Genomic DNA, 17,232 nt, shown 5'->3' with positions numbered 1-17,232 from the left:
GTTAATAAAAGAAAAAAAAAACAACTGTAAAAAATGCTAGGCATTAACATGGAAAAACAAAAAGTAAAAAGATAACTGACAAAATCAGAAAAAAATTATATCACATAAGATCAATAAAAGGTCAATAACCACACACAAAAAGTTCTTATTAATTAATAGGCAAAATCCAATAAAAATCAGCAATTCACAGAAATAACTTATATATAGGCTTTAAAAGTAAGATGTTTAACCTAATTCATATTTTCAAAAATTTAGATTAAAGGAGGTATTGCTTTTCAGATGGATCAAGGTTAATGCATAACACTGAAGAGTATGGGGAAGCAGGTACTTTCACACATTACTGATAAAGGGTAAAATGATGTAAACTGCATTGATGGATAATTGACATTAACTCTCAAAAGTTTAAAAATACATATTATTGAACTCAGCAATTCAAAAATTTATGTTCACAAAGGTAATTTTTTTTTTCTTTTACTTTCTTCCTTTCTTTTAGTACTGGGGATTGAACCTAGGGACACTTTTTACCACTGAGCTACATATTCTGTCTGCCCTCTGCCACGTCTTTTTTTAAACAGGGTTTCATAAAATGCCTAGGAGCCTTGCTGAATTGCTGAGGCTGTCCTCAAATTTGCGATTCTCCTGTCTCCTGGGTCGCTGGGATTACACACCTATACAAAAGTTAATTTTACAAATATTCAATGTAGCAATGTTAACAGTAACAGTAAAAGTTATTGAAAGTTAGAAGCAACTCATAACCTCCATCAATGGAGGACTGGTAGTATAAAGGCAATAATGTAAGTAAAAAAAAGTAATAGCTCTACCTGCTAATATGAGACAATTTCCAAGACACAGTAAGTGGCAAAAGGTTCAGAACATGCATGTAGTATATTTTCATTTGCACAGATAAAAAAGATGTACAAATTCTTGCATATGGGTGAGTAAGATTAGGAGGATATACAGATAAACTTATATTTAATATTACTCACTGTAATACTTTGAACTCTAGGAATTTATCATGTGCATGTATGCATATTTTTCAATTGAAAGAAAAATCTAATTAACAATAAAAATGGCAGCAGCAATAAAAACCATCATGGAAGGAATAGAAGCAGGGGATTTGTAGGAATGGAAAAGGAAGACAGTCTATGTAATGCAAACAATTAAGCCAGAATATAGTGTTTATCTGTGTCCAAGAGGAAATATGTTCAAAATGGATGGAAGCTGAGAGAGAGAAAATTAAGTCAGATTAGGAGGCTCTTGAATGTCAGGCACAGTAACTTCAGCTTGATGAAAAACGATTAAAGGAAGCCATGGAGAGGAATGATGACAGAGTTAGGGAAGAGTATTCTGGCAATGGGAAACAACATAAGTTCACAAGAGAATTGAAAGCTAAGGAGGACAATCCATAGACTATGCAGTAATTTCAGCAGGTAGTGAAGATGGCCTGAGTTAGAGTTCAGTAGGTAGTAGGAATGAACATTAGAAGATAAGTATGAGATATTTTACTTTGTTTTTTTCTTGTGATGCTGGGGATCAAACAGAGGGTCTTGTGCATACTAAAAACACACTCTATCAATGCACCACACTCCAAGCTAGTGAGAAACATTTAAAAGATAACAAAATAGAATGAACAAGAAGCATTCAATGGTGATAATAAAATTTCAAATCTGGTGACCACATAATGTTGATTCTATTTATAAAGACTGAAAATTTATGAAGTAAGTCAACTATAGAGGAATGTCAGAAAATAAGATACTAAGTCTAAGAAGAAATATTCATCAGGCATTTGGAAACTAAGATATAAAAGATATTTAGTTGGAAGACTCACATCAGAATTTTGGCTCTGCCATTTGTCATCTCTTTGATTAGAGCCAATTAACTGAAATCTTTGAGTCTCAACTTCTTTGCTATAAAATGGGATAAATGTAAGAATTGCAGGTTTTCATATAAAATATCTGTGAAAAAAATAGGCAAGAAATTAGATTTTGATAGCCAATGGGTAAAAATGCTGTATAGATGGAAGAACAGTAGGTGAGAATATATTTCATTCTATACTTTTTTGTAGCTTTGGAATTTTGACTACATAAATGCACCAGCATCAGAACTTTGAATTTGGGCTGGGGATGTGGTTCAAGCGGTAATGCGCTCGCCTGGAATGCAAGGGGCGCTGGGTTCGATCCTCAGCACCACATAAAAATAAAGATGTTGTGTCCACCAAGAACTAAAAAATAATATTAAAAAATTCTCTCTCTTAAAAAAAAAAAGAACTCTGAATTAAACTTAAAGTAGGGGCATTTGTTGTCTGTAAGGTTTTTATATAGTCACTGAAAGTTGTACTTTGCAACCTATACAAGCTACTATATTAGAGAGCAATGAAGAAGCTGAACTAAAAGGACTAAGTATATAGTTGGAGATCCACATACTGGCATTATAAGAGGTCATCAGAATGACAGAGAATAAATGGAAGAATGCAGGCCAAGAATTCAACTCCCGAGGAGAAGGAACAGTGAGAAAAACACAGAGAAGACACAGCTTAGACTATAAAGAATGAGTGAAGATAGTTAAATGCCAAAGAAGCCAAAAGAAGGGCTAGATTGACAGTGTCACATGTACCAAAAATACAAGATGATAAAGGGAAGAAAAAGTCTTTGGTTTTAGCTTAAGAACATATCTAAAGGCAACTGTATAAAAGGAATAGTAGAGTATGGAGAAAATAAAGCAGCTACAAATGCTGTTTTTTGAAGTTCAAAAGAAAGCATTTTTTGCTGGGCATCCTGGTACAGGCCTGTAATCCAAGAGGCTCAGGAGGCTGAGGCAGGAGGATTCCAAGTTCAAGACCAGCCTCAACAACTCAACGAGGCCCTAAACAACTGCATGAGACCCTGTCTCAAAATAAAAAATAAAAAGGGCTTGCTTAAGTGCCCTTGGGTTCAACTCTCAGTATCAAAAAGAAAAGTGACCAAATTATATTGTTATATTGTGTACATGTACAAATATGTAAAAATGACTCCCACTATTATATATACTTAGAGTGAACAAATAAAAATCCAAAAAATAAAAGTAATTATTAGTTAATGCTATATTAACTCAAATGCTGAGGCCATTTCTATTTGTTCATTTTTTTATTGCCTAAACTGTCCTGCCTTGTATTGTTAATTAGCTTGTGAGTTAGGACTAAAATCAAATAGCCCCAGAAGTTAGGGACTGTATCCTGTATTTATGTACCAAAATTATGTCTGACATGGTCTGTATATAACTGAAACTTATCTTTTTGTGACTATCAGGGAGGTAAATGAGGTAATTTATATAAGATGATGATGATAATAACTTTGTTTTTTTTAAAGAGAGAGAGGGAGAGAGAGAGAGGAGAGAGAGAGAGAAATTTTAATATTTATTTTTTAGTTTTCGGGGGACACAACATCTTTTGTTTTGTATGTGGTGTTGAGGATCGAACCCGGGCCGCACGCATGCCAGGCAAGCGCGCTACCGCTTGAGCCACATCCCCAGCCCCAATAATAACTTTTAAAAAAGAGAATTTTTAATATTTGAAAAAAATTAGAAAGGCTAGGGATGAAGCTCAGTTGGTAGGGTGCTTGCCTCACATGCACAAGGCCCTGGGTTCGATCCCTGTAACAAAGAAATAAACAAACAAACAAACAAACAAACAAATAAATAAGAATAATTAGAAAAAATCTCATGGTAAAATTACTTACAATGTTATCTTCTTATTTCTGTCAGATAGCATACTACTAGGTATCTAAAAGTACCTAATGATTTCAAGATTCACTGATTCAAAAAAGTAAGTTTAACAGAGCAAATCATGAAGTGCTCAAGAGATGGCACATCAATCATACTTCGAATGATGAAATCTGGTTCAAGTTTCTGTTTCAAGGACATTACCTATAACATAATTATTTTTACTATGACCATTTTTCGTATCAAAAAAAAAGAAAGACTAGCTCTTCAAATAGAGTCCCCTTTCTCATTTACCACCACTGTCTTCCTCATGAACTATCTGGTCTAAATTTCTGTCTCTGTTGGCTTTACTCACTGCTCAATCAGAAGCCCTGGCCTGAATTGCTGTTTTCTAGGTCAGTCTCTAAACAGGGGCTTCTTCTCTACCCTAGAATCAGACTTGCCGCCAGGGATGTGTTCCAGAAAAAAGCCTATAACCTTAAAAGTTTAAAGGGGAAAAAAATACACACAACACACACACACACACACACACACACACACACACATATATGTATGTTTGAAAGTATTCTGTCAGAGACAGTGAATTTTCTATGTTTACATTGTATTAACTACAAAGAAAAAGATTATTAAAAGAACTAATTAAAAAGATCTCCTAACTTGTCATTCCTCTTAGTACTGGGTAAGGTATAAATCAGAAACTCTCAAGAGAGATAATGCCAAAAATAAAATTATATCTTTCGGAATATCCACAATAAACTTAAAAAAAAGTTTGCTTTGTAACAGAAGCTGCATAAGTCAATATCCCCTTCAGATGAGACTATGCAATCAGAATATTGTAAACTAATAATACAGACTAATACCAACTACTTATTTTAGCAAGGCATCAAAAATAGCCAAAGGAAATTATAAACACACTAAAAATACTTTAGTTCTGATGAACTTATTCTATTTTTGACTACATTAATAATAAAACAATATTTGGGCCTTCATTTAGACCTCTTCTTTCTTTAGGCTTTTAAAACACTCAGAATGAAAGTCTTATGTTTAATAAGATATGTGATTCCACATGGAATTTATAAAACTAAGCATTAAAAGCAGTAATGAAGGGTTGGGGATGTGGCTCAAGCGGTAACATGCTCGCCTGGCATGCACGGGGCGCTGGGTTCGATCCTCAGAACCATATAAAAATAAAATAAAGATGTTGTGTCCACTGAAAACTGAAAAATAAATATTAAAAAAAATTCTCAAAAAAAATTTTTAAAAAAGCAGCAATGAAATGGACACAATTTGATCTTTTTTTTTTTTTAAAGAGAGAGAGAGAGAGAGAGAGAGAGAGAGAGAGAATTTTTTTAATATTTATTTTTTTTTTAGTCTCGGCGTACACAACATCTTTGTTTGTATGTGGTGCTGAGGATCGAACCCGGGCCGCACGCATGCCAGGCGAGTGCGCTACCGCTTGAGCCACATCCCCAGCCCCACAATTTGATCTTGAAATACCAAATCTCAAAATCAATTAGCAATGATTAAGATTAGTTGAGAGGAAGGAAGAAAGGAAAGAAGTAGGGAAGGATGGAAAAGCCCTAGAAGTACAGTTACTCTTGGTAATTAAGAGTAAAACTCAAATTTAAAACAAACACATTATTACTTTATAAGGCTTAAATCATTACAACTGTTCTCTTGAAGTATTTCAGTATTTTCAAAACATACTTTCCCCCTTTAAAAATGTTATTTGACTATATCCATTTAATTAAAATCAATAGACTAGTGTTTCTGCTACAATGGGAAAAAATTATTTGTAGGAGAAATAAACATTTAAAAAATATGTTCAATAAAAAAACAAAAACAAATAAAAAGCCACAAGATAAATTAGAATTAAAAATTTCAAGATAAAGGAAGATGTGGCATAAAAAAAATGAAGAAATAGCTGTGAAATCAACAAAATAATTATGTTTAAAAATACCATCAATGTGGTTGTGGAATTCAATGAAAAAAATTATTATAAAAAAACTTGCAGTATGAAAATGATTTGGAAATTAAATTCCAGAGTATTTTAATAAGACACAGGGGTAAAGGAGATTAAGGGAATAGAAAAAGGAGAATTTCAGCCTGCTAAAATTTGTAACATTTCAACTACCAAAGTTTTCATTCTTAATGTTAATAGAGATGCATAGGTTCTTATATTTATATACTGAATATAGAGGTAGGTAAAACAAATATAGTAAGTTTAATTAGCATACTAAAATGTGTTCATTCACTTGGGGAGAAAAAAAACAAAACTTGATCAAAACAGGAGAAAAAAGCAATGAACAAAGGAAACAAAGAATTACAAACAGCATAAGATGAAAGAAAACCTGTTAAATAAATATAAATAAGATATGTTACATTTTTAAAAGACTTGGATTTAAGTCAAAAGAGGTAGAACTATAAAGGATCAGAATTAAATGACAGAGGGGGAAGGAAAATAAAATTGGCAAAGACTTGAGAGACATGCAAAGAAAAAGAAACAAGTGGCAATAATAATAACATACAAATAATTTGAAAACAAAGTTCTAAGTAGGACAGAGGAAACTTTACTGATAAAAGTCCTATTTGTGGAATGAATCTAACCAAGATGATAAAAGACTTCTATGATGAAAATTATAGGACACTGAAGAAATTGAAGAAGACCTCAAAAGATGGAAAGACCTTCTATATTCATGAATAGGCAGAATTAATATTGTTAAATGCCCATACTACCAAAAGTAATATGCAGATTCAATACAATTGCCATCAAAATAACAATGACATTTTTCACAGATCTAGAAAAAACAGTCCTAAAATTCATTTGGAAGAATAAAAGACCCAGAATAGACAAAGCAATGTTAAGCCAGAAAAGCAATGTTAGAGGCATCACAATACCTGTCTTCCAATTATCCTACAGAGTTATAGTAACAAAAATTTGATGGTACTGGCATAAAAACAGACACATAGACCAATGATACAAGAGGTAATAAATGAGACAGCATCAAATTAGAAGACACAGAGATCAACCCACAGATAGTCATCTGACCGTGACAAAAATATACACTAGAGAAAAGACAGTCTTTTTAACAAATGGTACTGGGAAAACTGGTTATCCACATACAGAAGAATAAAAGTAGACCCTTATCTCTCACCCTGCACAAAAATCAACCCAAAATGGATTAAAGACCAAGGAATTAGAGCAGAAACAATGTAACTCCTAGAAGAAAACACAGAATCAACATTCCAGCTTTTAGGCACAGAAAAGGACTTTCTCAACAGGACCCTTAAACCTCAGGAAATAATGCCAAGCGTTAATAAATGAGACAGCATCAAATTAAAAAGCTTCCACAGAGCAAAGAAAACAATTAGGAATATGGAGAGAACTCAGAGAATGGAAGAAAAATCTTTGCTAAATATTAATCCCCTGTCAGAAGAGTAGCTATCTAGAATATATAAAGAGCTCAAAAACCTCTACACCAAAATATCAAATAATAAACGGGCAAATGAATTAAACACACACTTATCAAAAAAAAAAAAAAAAAAAAAAGAAATACAAATGGCCAACAAATAAAAAATGTTCAACATCATTAGCAATTGGGGAAATGCAAATGAAAATTATAGTGAGATTTCAACTCACACCAGCTAGAACAGAATGGTAGCCATCAAGAATACAAACAATGGTGTTTTATTCAGTCATATAGAAAAATGAAATTATGGCATTTGCAGGAAAATGGATGAAATTCAAGAATATCATGTTAAGCAAAATAAGTCAAACTCATAGGTTGAGGGTCATTTGTTTTCTCATATGTGAAAGTCAGAGAGGAAAAAGGAAAAAGGCATGAATCTCACAAAAATCAAAGGCAGGGCCGAGGTTGTAGCTCACTGAAAGAGCACTTGCCTAACATGTGTGAGGCACTGGGTTCAATCCTCAGAACCACACATAAATATACAAATAAAAAATAAAGGTCCATCAATAATTAAAAAAAAAAAAAAAAGAAGATCAGTAGAGAAAAGGTACCTAAGGGGTGGAAAGTAGGGAGGGAAGAGGGAAGTGCTGGGGAGTGATATTGGCCAAATTATATTGCTATATTGTGTGAATAGATAACAACAAATCCCATCAATAACTATAATGCTCCAGTAAGAGAAACTATCAGTTCTCATCTTGGAAGAAAATAGTTACAGCATCTTATATAATTGATCAAGGTCTTCTCCCTATAAAATAATAGTACACTGACTTACTTATCACTGGTTCTTCTTTGCTGGATCTTTCTCACATCATCATTCCCTAAATCTCCTCTAGCAGTATTCTCTCCCCAGGGGAGTCATTCAGTCTCATGGCTTTAAACATCATCCATAGTCTCATATTTATTACTTCAGTTATATTTGTCAACTCGATTCCAGAGTCGTATCTTTCATATCTTACACTCTACACTTTATATGAATGATCATAAGTGAACTTTTGATTTTTTCTTAAAGAAATGAGACTCCCAGAGTCTTGCCTGTTCAAGTTCATGTGATTCCATTTAATGAAGGCAAAAACGTTAGAGCCACTTTTCTTTTTCTTATACTATGCATATGTCAGTAAATCCATCAGTTCTGACTTTAAAATTTATCTATAATATCATAACTTCACACTACAGCCTCCACTACCACCCTAATTTAGGTAACCACAGTATTTTCTACGTATTTTTCACAATTATTAAATATTCTCCATTTGTCTTTACACACCTACAATTTAGTTTCTATATAGCTAAGCCAGAGATTCTTTTAAAATTTTAAGTCAGATAATGTTCTCTGCTCAAAATCTTCCAATGGCAATCCATCACATGTATAATGCTCCTCTCTCCAACTACCTACATGAGAATCTATTAATTTCTCCTAATTTACAGTCACACTGACCTCACACCCATGAATGCTCCTACTTTTTTCCTGCTATTTCTGCTAGTATGGCTCTTCCTTAAGAGGCCCTCAATGTTGAAATTTGATGCTTGTTCAAATGTCACCTTCTTAGTAAGGACTTCCCTTACCACCTATTTAAAATTACAACCTCCATCTTCCACCCTCACTAATCCTCTTCCCAATCTTTATTTTTCTCCACAACATTTACCACCAATCTCACTTGTCTACCTAGCAGAAGCAGAGGCAAATCTTCTTCAGAGAAATGTACTTCCATTCTGGCCTTCAGAGAATTTCCACACATACTTTTCCAAGAAAAAAAGTAATTCAAAGTAATAAAACAACCAAGTTTATAAGGAAAAATGGTCTATGACAAAGAACCAACAGAATTATCAGAGAAAGTTCTGAAAATACTTTAGATAAGCTGAAGAGATAATTTATTAAACTAAAATGTGAATAAGAAGAAATTATCCAGAACACTGCACAAAGTGGTAGAAAATAAGACAATAAATAACATGGAGGATTAAATGAAGTACTAGCAAATATTTAATTTGGGCTCTAAGAGGAAAAATGAGACAGTGGGTAGTATCTGAAGGAATTATGACTGACCATTTCCCAGAATTGTGGACAGACGCCAATCTTCTGATCTAAGAAACCCAATAAATTCTAGATAATTTACAGGTAAGAAATTCACAACCAGACATTTCATGGTGAAACTGCAGAACATCAAACCAGAGAAAATTTTAAAAGAAAAAAGAAAGCCTTCAAGAGAGAATTGTTATTTCTCAGCAATATTAATGGAAGCAGACAGCAGATTGGCATGTTAATGTCCTGGGAATTTTATCCCCACAGAAAGTATCTTTCAAGATTGAGGACAAAGGGCTGCAGTTGTAGTTCAATGGTATAGCACCTGCCTAGCATGTGTGAGACACTGGGTTTGATTCTCAGCACTGCACATAAATAAATAAAATAAAGGTTCAACAACAACTACTATATATATATATATATATATATATATATATATATATATATATATATATATGATTGAGGACAAAAATGAAGACATTTTCAGAGAAGTAAACATGAGAGTTTACTACCACAGACTCACTGAAAGACTTCAAAAACAGAAGAAAAAATACCCCGGAGAGAAAGATACAAGAAGAGCAAAGACAGTAGAAGGCCCAAATGAATACTGCATCCTAAAACAACAGCAAAATTGTACAATCAGAAAAAAACAGAATTAAAACATATGATGGGCCAGGTGTGGTGGTGCATGCCTGTAATCCCAGCAACTGGGCAAGTTGAGATAGGAGAATTGTGTGTGTCATATCACCCTCAGAAATTTAGCAAGGCCCCAGGCAATTAAGCAAGGCCATGTCTCAGAATAAAAAAAATTATAGTTTGGGGATATAGCAATACATACAAGTTTAGAAGATTATCCCTATGGATTGGATATGCTTTAGTATGTCCCCAAGGTTTCATGTCCTGAAATTTAATCCCCATTGTGAGATATTAAGAGAGTGAAACTTAATATATGGTATTTAAAGGTGGGGCCTCTGAGAGGTGATTAGGATAAGGTCAGAAGGGTAAAGTTCCCTGATTGAATTCTGGTGGCTTTATAAAACGAGGGAGGGAAATCAGAGGAATCAGAAATATATGTGTGCTCCCTAACTCTTGCCATGTGACAGCCTGTAGCATCTTCACTATCTGTCATCAAGAACGCCATCACTAGATATGGTCTCTGGGCCTTAGACCTTTAGAACCCTGTGAGCCAAAATAAAGGTCTGTTTTTGTTTTTGTTGTTAAAACTTAGTCTGTGGAATGTGTTATTAAGCAACATAAAACAGACTAAAATAGGTATAATAAAGTTAGAGTGTGTTCTAAGGTCTTTGTAGAAGAATTAACTTCTAGACTCAAGAAAAATAACTGCATGTCTTTATTTCTAGGTTAACAATTATAGGAATGGAAGAAAACTGTAAACTTCCAAATTATTCAAAGGATAAAGAATGGTTAAGATATTAAAAACAATCAATCCAGAAAGCAGATACTCCTTTCCCTCAAAGAGGAAAAAGAACAGAAATATAGATAGTACAAAATGAAATGGTAGATTTAAACTCTTATGTGAAATAAATCATAGTAAATGTAAATGAACCGAAGTCTCCATTTGAAAATGACAAAGTCTGCTAGGCTGAATTAAAAATAATCCAATTAAATGCTATTATAAGAAATATCTGAAACAAAGAGCCAATGTAAAAAGATGGCAAATGACCTACTATGTAAATACATCCAGGGGAAAACTGAAGTAGCCATATTAATAGCAAACAAATAGACTTAGGCAAGAGATATATTAAAGAGGCCTAAATAAGTGAGAAGATATAGCAAGTTCATGCACCAGAAGACTTAATTTGCCAAGGATCAACAAAGTATATGTATCTAACACACATAAATAGTAACTGCAAGTCAACAGGAAAGTGGCAAGAGACTTGAATAGCCATATCATAAAAATAGGAAATCTAAATGGTCAATAAATATATACAACTTTTAAATCAAGGAATTACAAATAAAACTACTATTTCTAAATTGTCAAAAAGTTAAAATTCTGATAATTTTACATTTGTATATGTTGGCAAGGCTATAGATCAACGGGCACTCTCATAGCAGAAATGTAAATTGGTTCAATTACTTCTTTTCTTTCTCTCTCTTTTTTTTAGATGAAGTCTCACTATTTTGTCTAGACTGGTCTTGGATTCCTGGGTCAGGCAGTTCTCTTGCCTCAGCCTCTTGAATAGCCTCTTGGGCAGCCACTGTGCCCAGCTTGAAAAGACAAATATTCTTTGAGTTAGAACTTTCATTCCTGCTAGAGAGATTTGCACATGTATACCAGGAGAGAAACAGAAGAGTGCTTAAGGCACCATTGTTTGCAACAGTCCCATGTTGAAAATAACCCATAAGGAGCAAACAAACTAGAGTATATCCACACAATGGAATTCTAGATAGTAATTAACAGGAGAAAAACCCATGTAACTTACATCGATGACTCTAGTCAGCATAATGTTGAACAGAAAAAAGCAAAAACAATATTTGTTAGGAAGAAATACATAATGGTAAAACATTGAAGAAGAATAAAGATAATTATCTCAAAAATCAAGACAGTTGTTTCCTTTGGGTAGGTGTAAAGCTCTGATTAGGAAGGGGCATGAGAGGAAAAGAGATAAGGTCTACAAGGTGCAATGTTTTATTTCTAGCCAGATGGTGGCTACATGAGTTTTAAGTATTTAAAATATTAAACATACATTTTATATACTTTTCTGTATGCATGATTTATCTAATAAGAAAAAAACTGAGAAGGAATAAGATAGTGCATATTTCATTTATCTTTCTAACTATGTTTTTGGTTTTGTGCACAAGTTCCCTTAAATGACTAACGTAATTTGGCACATTCTCTTTTTGGAAAGGCAGAATTATTTAGGAGGAAAGTCACCAAATAAGGGCTCACAGGACAGAAGCTTTCTTAATTAAATGCTTAATTAAGTTCTTGTAAGAAGCACTCTTAAGCATATTAAGTCTCTCTGTACCGTAATTGCCTATCTATTAAAAGCAAATACTAACAATTGCCACTATCTCTTGGGATATATGTGACTATTAAATCATAACATAAAGTGAAACATGTTTAGAAAATAGCAGGCATACAAACAGAAAAAACGGCAGCTTGCTTTCCATTATCTGAAATTCAAAGATTTTTGTTACATTGGATCTCAGATGATGACAAGAGATAAAAATTAAACCCATGAAAATAAAGACCAAATTTTAATAATTTCACTTTGAATAGCTTTAGTTAGAAAACAGTATATCAGTTATCAGTAATGAGTAAACAAATTTTCTATTTTAAAAAATAAATACAGAATATTAAATTTAAACTAAGAAATGGTTTAAAAGATGTCACCTCAACAGCTTAGAGGGAGATCTGCTTGTGTTTACTAAAGAAAACTCAAGAACATCTTTTGCGCCAGGTATGGTGGTACATGCCTGTACTCCCAGCAGCTTGGGAGGCTCTGCAAGACCCTATCCAAGAAAAAAAATAAAAAGGGCTGGAGATGTGGCTCAGTGCTAAAGCACCCCTGGTACAAAAAAGAAAAGAAAGGAAAAAAAAAAAAAAGAACATCTTTTTATCTTCCTGAAAAGGAGAAATGTACTTTGCCAATTTACCCATCTAGCATCTTCCCCATGATAAATCATAGTCAGTCAACACCTAAATTATTCTCCCTACACAGACTAAAGGAGTCAGCAGAAAAAATAATTTAATTGAGTTTCTGAATTAGCCTCAGTGAGGCTACAGGAAAATTAAGAAACTGAGAGATAAGTCTCATTCACTTTAAATAAGCTTAACCACTGAAAGATGGAAATTTCATGTATTCTGCCATTTATAATATAACTTCTGCCAAATATTATAATGCTCTTATTAGAGGTTTTTTCATAATCAGCCACTTAGAAGATGACAGAGACAATATAATATTATGATTCAAAACAATTTATTCTATCATAATATTATACTATATTTCTGTATAAAATATTGATGTTCAAAATTCTGTATACCTGGATATTCTCCCTATTCCAAGTATGTGGTGTTTTATTGGCAAGTAATTTCAAATCTTGAATAGCAAGCCTCTTTACTGCTTTCCTGGGATCATTCTTCAAATACTGCAACAGAAGTTGAATCTATAAAGGAAGTAAAGTCACTCCGTGAAAAATATTGTCACTGAACTTATCATTTGGGATGCAGTGCTATTTAGTGAAACTCTTATATTTGAGACAAGACGTCAAATCAGAGCCTTCTCACTTAAACAGCTATGGACCCATATTTGTATATAAAATACTACCATTTAACCTATACAGTTCTAGCATAGGGACAGGGATTTAACACTCAAATCCTTTCTTTACTGCCAACTTCACATGTTGCCATGTACTCCCTGACACTCCATTTTCCTTGAGGGCACCCAAAAATCAGTATGAATACAGAGAGGAAAAAGAAAATTCTACTGATCCTTATTAGATAAACTGACTTTGTTATCAAAACTTATGGGTTACCTGCTTGTTTTTAAAAATCATGTATTTAACATGCAAGTTCACTAAAGAATAGGCAGTTTAAAGAAAAATTACCTGCTTAGGTGTATCAACCAAAGATGAAGCTGCAAGCAGAGTAAAAGTGTGCAAAGAAACAATCACCATTTTGGTGGAAGGATAGGACGTGACCAGCTGTTGTAAAAGCTGACGAGCACTGGAAGCCAGGATTGCATCATGGTGCATATGCTGTAAGATGGGGATCAACTTCAGTTTCAAGTCTACAGGTGTAGCTAAACCTAGATACAGAAACAAATGCTCAGAGGTTTCTGATCATCATCCTTAATAACAGTTCAGATTTAAAAGGTCTGACTCAATTAGCACAATGTCCATTTAAAAACAAATAGCATACTAATACATTATTAATATTTACAAAATTAAAGGTAATTATATTACTACTAATCAATATGTTCAATAGTTTTCTCCAAAAGTATTTATCTTAATATTAACTTTCCAATCACATTATATTATATAGTTAGTAGAAAATGCCTTTAACAGGCACAGTTGAAAGCAATCATATTTGCTGCCTCTTTCTTCTCATATTAATATGATTATACACACACATACATACACTCAATGGCTACAATAAGATTATATTAACAACTTGAATTATTCCATCAAATTAACAACTTGAATTATTCCGTCAACAACTTAAGCAAGATCAGTATGTGAATTACACTGTATAAAAAAGTTGTGAAGTTCTCTAAACTTTTTCTGTATAGCAGTGTCTTCCTTTACTGCATATACAGCTTCAACTCCATGAGGAATAACCCCAACGCATCTTTTTTTTTTTTTGGTACCAGGGATTGAACCCAGAGGCACTTAACCACTGAGCCACATCCCCAGCCCTTTATTTTATTTAGAGACAGGGTCTCACTGAGTTGGTAGGGACTCACTAAGTTGCTAAGGATGGCTTTGAACTTGTAATCCTCCTGTTTCATCTTCCTGAGCTATTGGGATTACAGGCATGTGCCACTTCATATGTTGCCACGTACTCCCTGACACTCCATTTTCCTTGAGGGCACCCAAGAATCTGGGCATCTGGCTCCCAATGCATTTTTAACTAACACTGGAGCTAAACAAATACACATAAAAGATCTTTCTTTTTATAGCATTGCTTTGTGGCCATGAAGAACAAAAATTTTTCAAACATAATGTACTACAAACATGCCAAAAGCTAATTTACACTCTGCAGATCAATGGATTTCCCACTGCGAAGTAACTGCTGGTATGAATCCAACACTACATTTCACAAACAGCTTAAAATTAAATATCAGATACTCTAAAACTTATCTGCCATTTCTTTATCTTGAACCCAAACTTTCTTGCAGCCAAGAAAGGCCACTAAATTGCACAATTCACTGGAATGTCATTTACAAGAATACCAACAAGGTGGTGCTCTATAAAATTGTGCAATGCTGCAGACCCAGAGCTGCCTTCAACAAATGTTATGTACATAAATGGGATTAACACATCATTTAGCAGGTAAAACTGAAAACTAGGGCTTTGTAGGCTAAGGTAAGGAATTTGGATTTGATTCTAGTTGCCACTCGAAGACACTGGAGGGACATCACCAGAGAGAGCTCCAAAGCCCCAAATAACATTGTTCTCCCCCAATTCTGAATGTTTTTCCCCCATTTATCTGCATGCCTCATTCCTTTCCCTCCATGTCTTACTTCATCGATGGCTTCCCCTATCAACATATATAAAATACAAAAGTCTTCCTCCAACCCTGCCATCTACTCTTGGGACTCTCTTTCCTTCTTATCTTATTTTTGTCCATAGCACCTGAAATGTCATGTGTATTTCTCTATTGACTCCTCCACCCCTCTAACTAGAATGTAGGTTACATGAGGGCAAGGGCTTTAGTTTATTCATTTCTATACCCAAAGCACCTAGTACAGTTCTGGCATATCAAAGATGCCTAATAAATATTAACTATTATTAATACAAATCCCATTGTCACTTCATATTACTAAATGAAGCATACATACCTTGAATCATTTCACTGATTTTGTTACATATTCCTACAGCAAAATCCCTTTAGAAAGAGAGAACAGCAATAAAATTTTAAATGCAAACAATTAAATTCACTTAAATTTTCTAAAGACTTGACAGAGAACATAATTAGGACAGGAAAACACAATACTCTAAATCATGACTAATACTCCAAGAATCAGATGCTAGGAGGTAAGAAATACAATTAAAACAAAATTCTAACCACCAGATAGCTTATGTGAACACTTTTCTTTTTCTTTTTTTTTTTCAAATATTTATTTTTTAGGTGTAGATGGACACAACACAATGCCTTTATTTTTATGTGGTACTGAGGATTGAACCCGGTTCTGCCCACACTAGGCAGCACTCTACTGCTGAGCCACAATCCCAGCCCATGTGAACACTTTTCTCATGTAGTATTCAAAAAAGATGCCTGGATTTATAAATTTTCTTCCAATTTATATCACTAAATGACAATATCTAAAACAGTCACTATTACTGAATATGATGTTTGAAGCTATACTTTCAATTAAAAAAAACTTTTAACACACAAGCTCTGATTATATAATCAATCAAATGGATTCCTAACATAAATTTCAGAAAAAGAACAGGTATGAAGTAGAAGAAATGCTGGAAATGTGGATAGAATCATATAAAACTACTTAAAGTTTGCCATGTTTTCAACATTAGATATGTGTATTTTCCAAGGTACTGCTTTTGATTCTACTTTAGTAGAAACATCAACAATGTTGCAAGATTAATAACATGAATGATTGACATAAAATATTATTATGGAAAAAAATTATCTAGTATGATAAAATCTGGCTAATTAAGTCATAAGTGATACATAAAACAAAATACTTTCACTCTGGTGTTCAATGGAAATCTAAATATTTCCTGCCATTAAGACATTATCTGTGGGGCTGGGAATATAGCTCAGTAGGTAGAGTGCTTGCCTTGTATGCACAAGGGCCTGGGTTTAATCCCCAGCACCATCACCAAAAAAAAAAAAAAAAAAAAAAAAAAAAAATATATATATATATATATATATATATATATAACTTCTTGTTTTCAGTTTCTTTCTCTTACAACTGAATAGCAGAATTTTCCACAGGCTACATGATACAGGATGACATCATCTCTCAATAGCTAATATGTGTGCTTTGTATTCTTGGGTCTTCTAGAAATTTCTCCTTTTTTTTCAGAGTGCTAGGGATTCAACCTAAGACCTTGCGCACTCTATCACTGAGCTATAGGCCCCTAGAAATTTCTAAAGTTTTAGACTTAATGTATAAATATGAGAATAACTCAGTTTGCTCTTACTTATTCTAAGTGCTTATCTAAGATTATATCTATTATAATCTTTTTAAACTTATTATCAACCAATAAATCATTATTTTGAAATCCTAATGTTTTCCTTGTGTTTATGCAGAAACATATCAATATACTCTGTCTTGCTTTGCGGCAAAAATTATATTTTTCTAAAATTCTATCTACAACTACTTTGTTTTAGACTTTAAC

The 17,232-nt window shown here is 33.4% G+C and overlaps 1 protein-coding gene across 1 annotated transcript in view; it reads right to left on the bottom strand.

The window, feature by feature from the left end:
• Positions 1-17,232, bottom strand: part of Ints7 (integrator complex subunit 7) — a 70,458-nt gene that overhangs the window by 33,564 nt on the left and 19,662 nt on the right. Inside the window, exons 5-7 of the mRNA XM_076831547.1 lie at positions 15,708-15,754; positions 13,753-13,952; positions 13,189-13,311 (exon numbers count right to left, since the gene is read on the bottom strand). Coding sequence (XP_076687662.1) covers positions 13,189-13,311; positions 13,753-13,952; positions 15,708-15,754 — 370 coding nt within the window. The remainder of the gene's footprint in view (positions 1-13,188; positions 13,312-13,752; positions 13,953-15,707; positions 15,755-17,232) is intronic.

The sequence above is a fragment of the Callospermophilus lateralis genome, chromosome 13 (genome assembly GCF_048772815.1).
Source record: "Callospermophilus lateralis isolate mCalLat2 chromosome 13, mCalLat2.hap1, whole genome shotgun sequence".
Taxonomy (NCBI): domain Eukaryota; kingdom Metazoa; phylum Chordata; class Mammalia; order Rodentia; family Sciuridae; genus Callospermophilus; species Callospermophilus lateralis.
The sequence above is the reverse complement of the archived record's forward strand: the minus strand, read 5'-3'. Positions and strand labels throughout refer to the sequence as shown.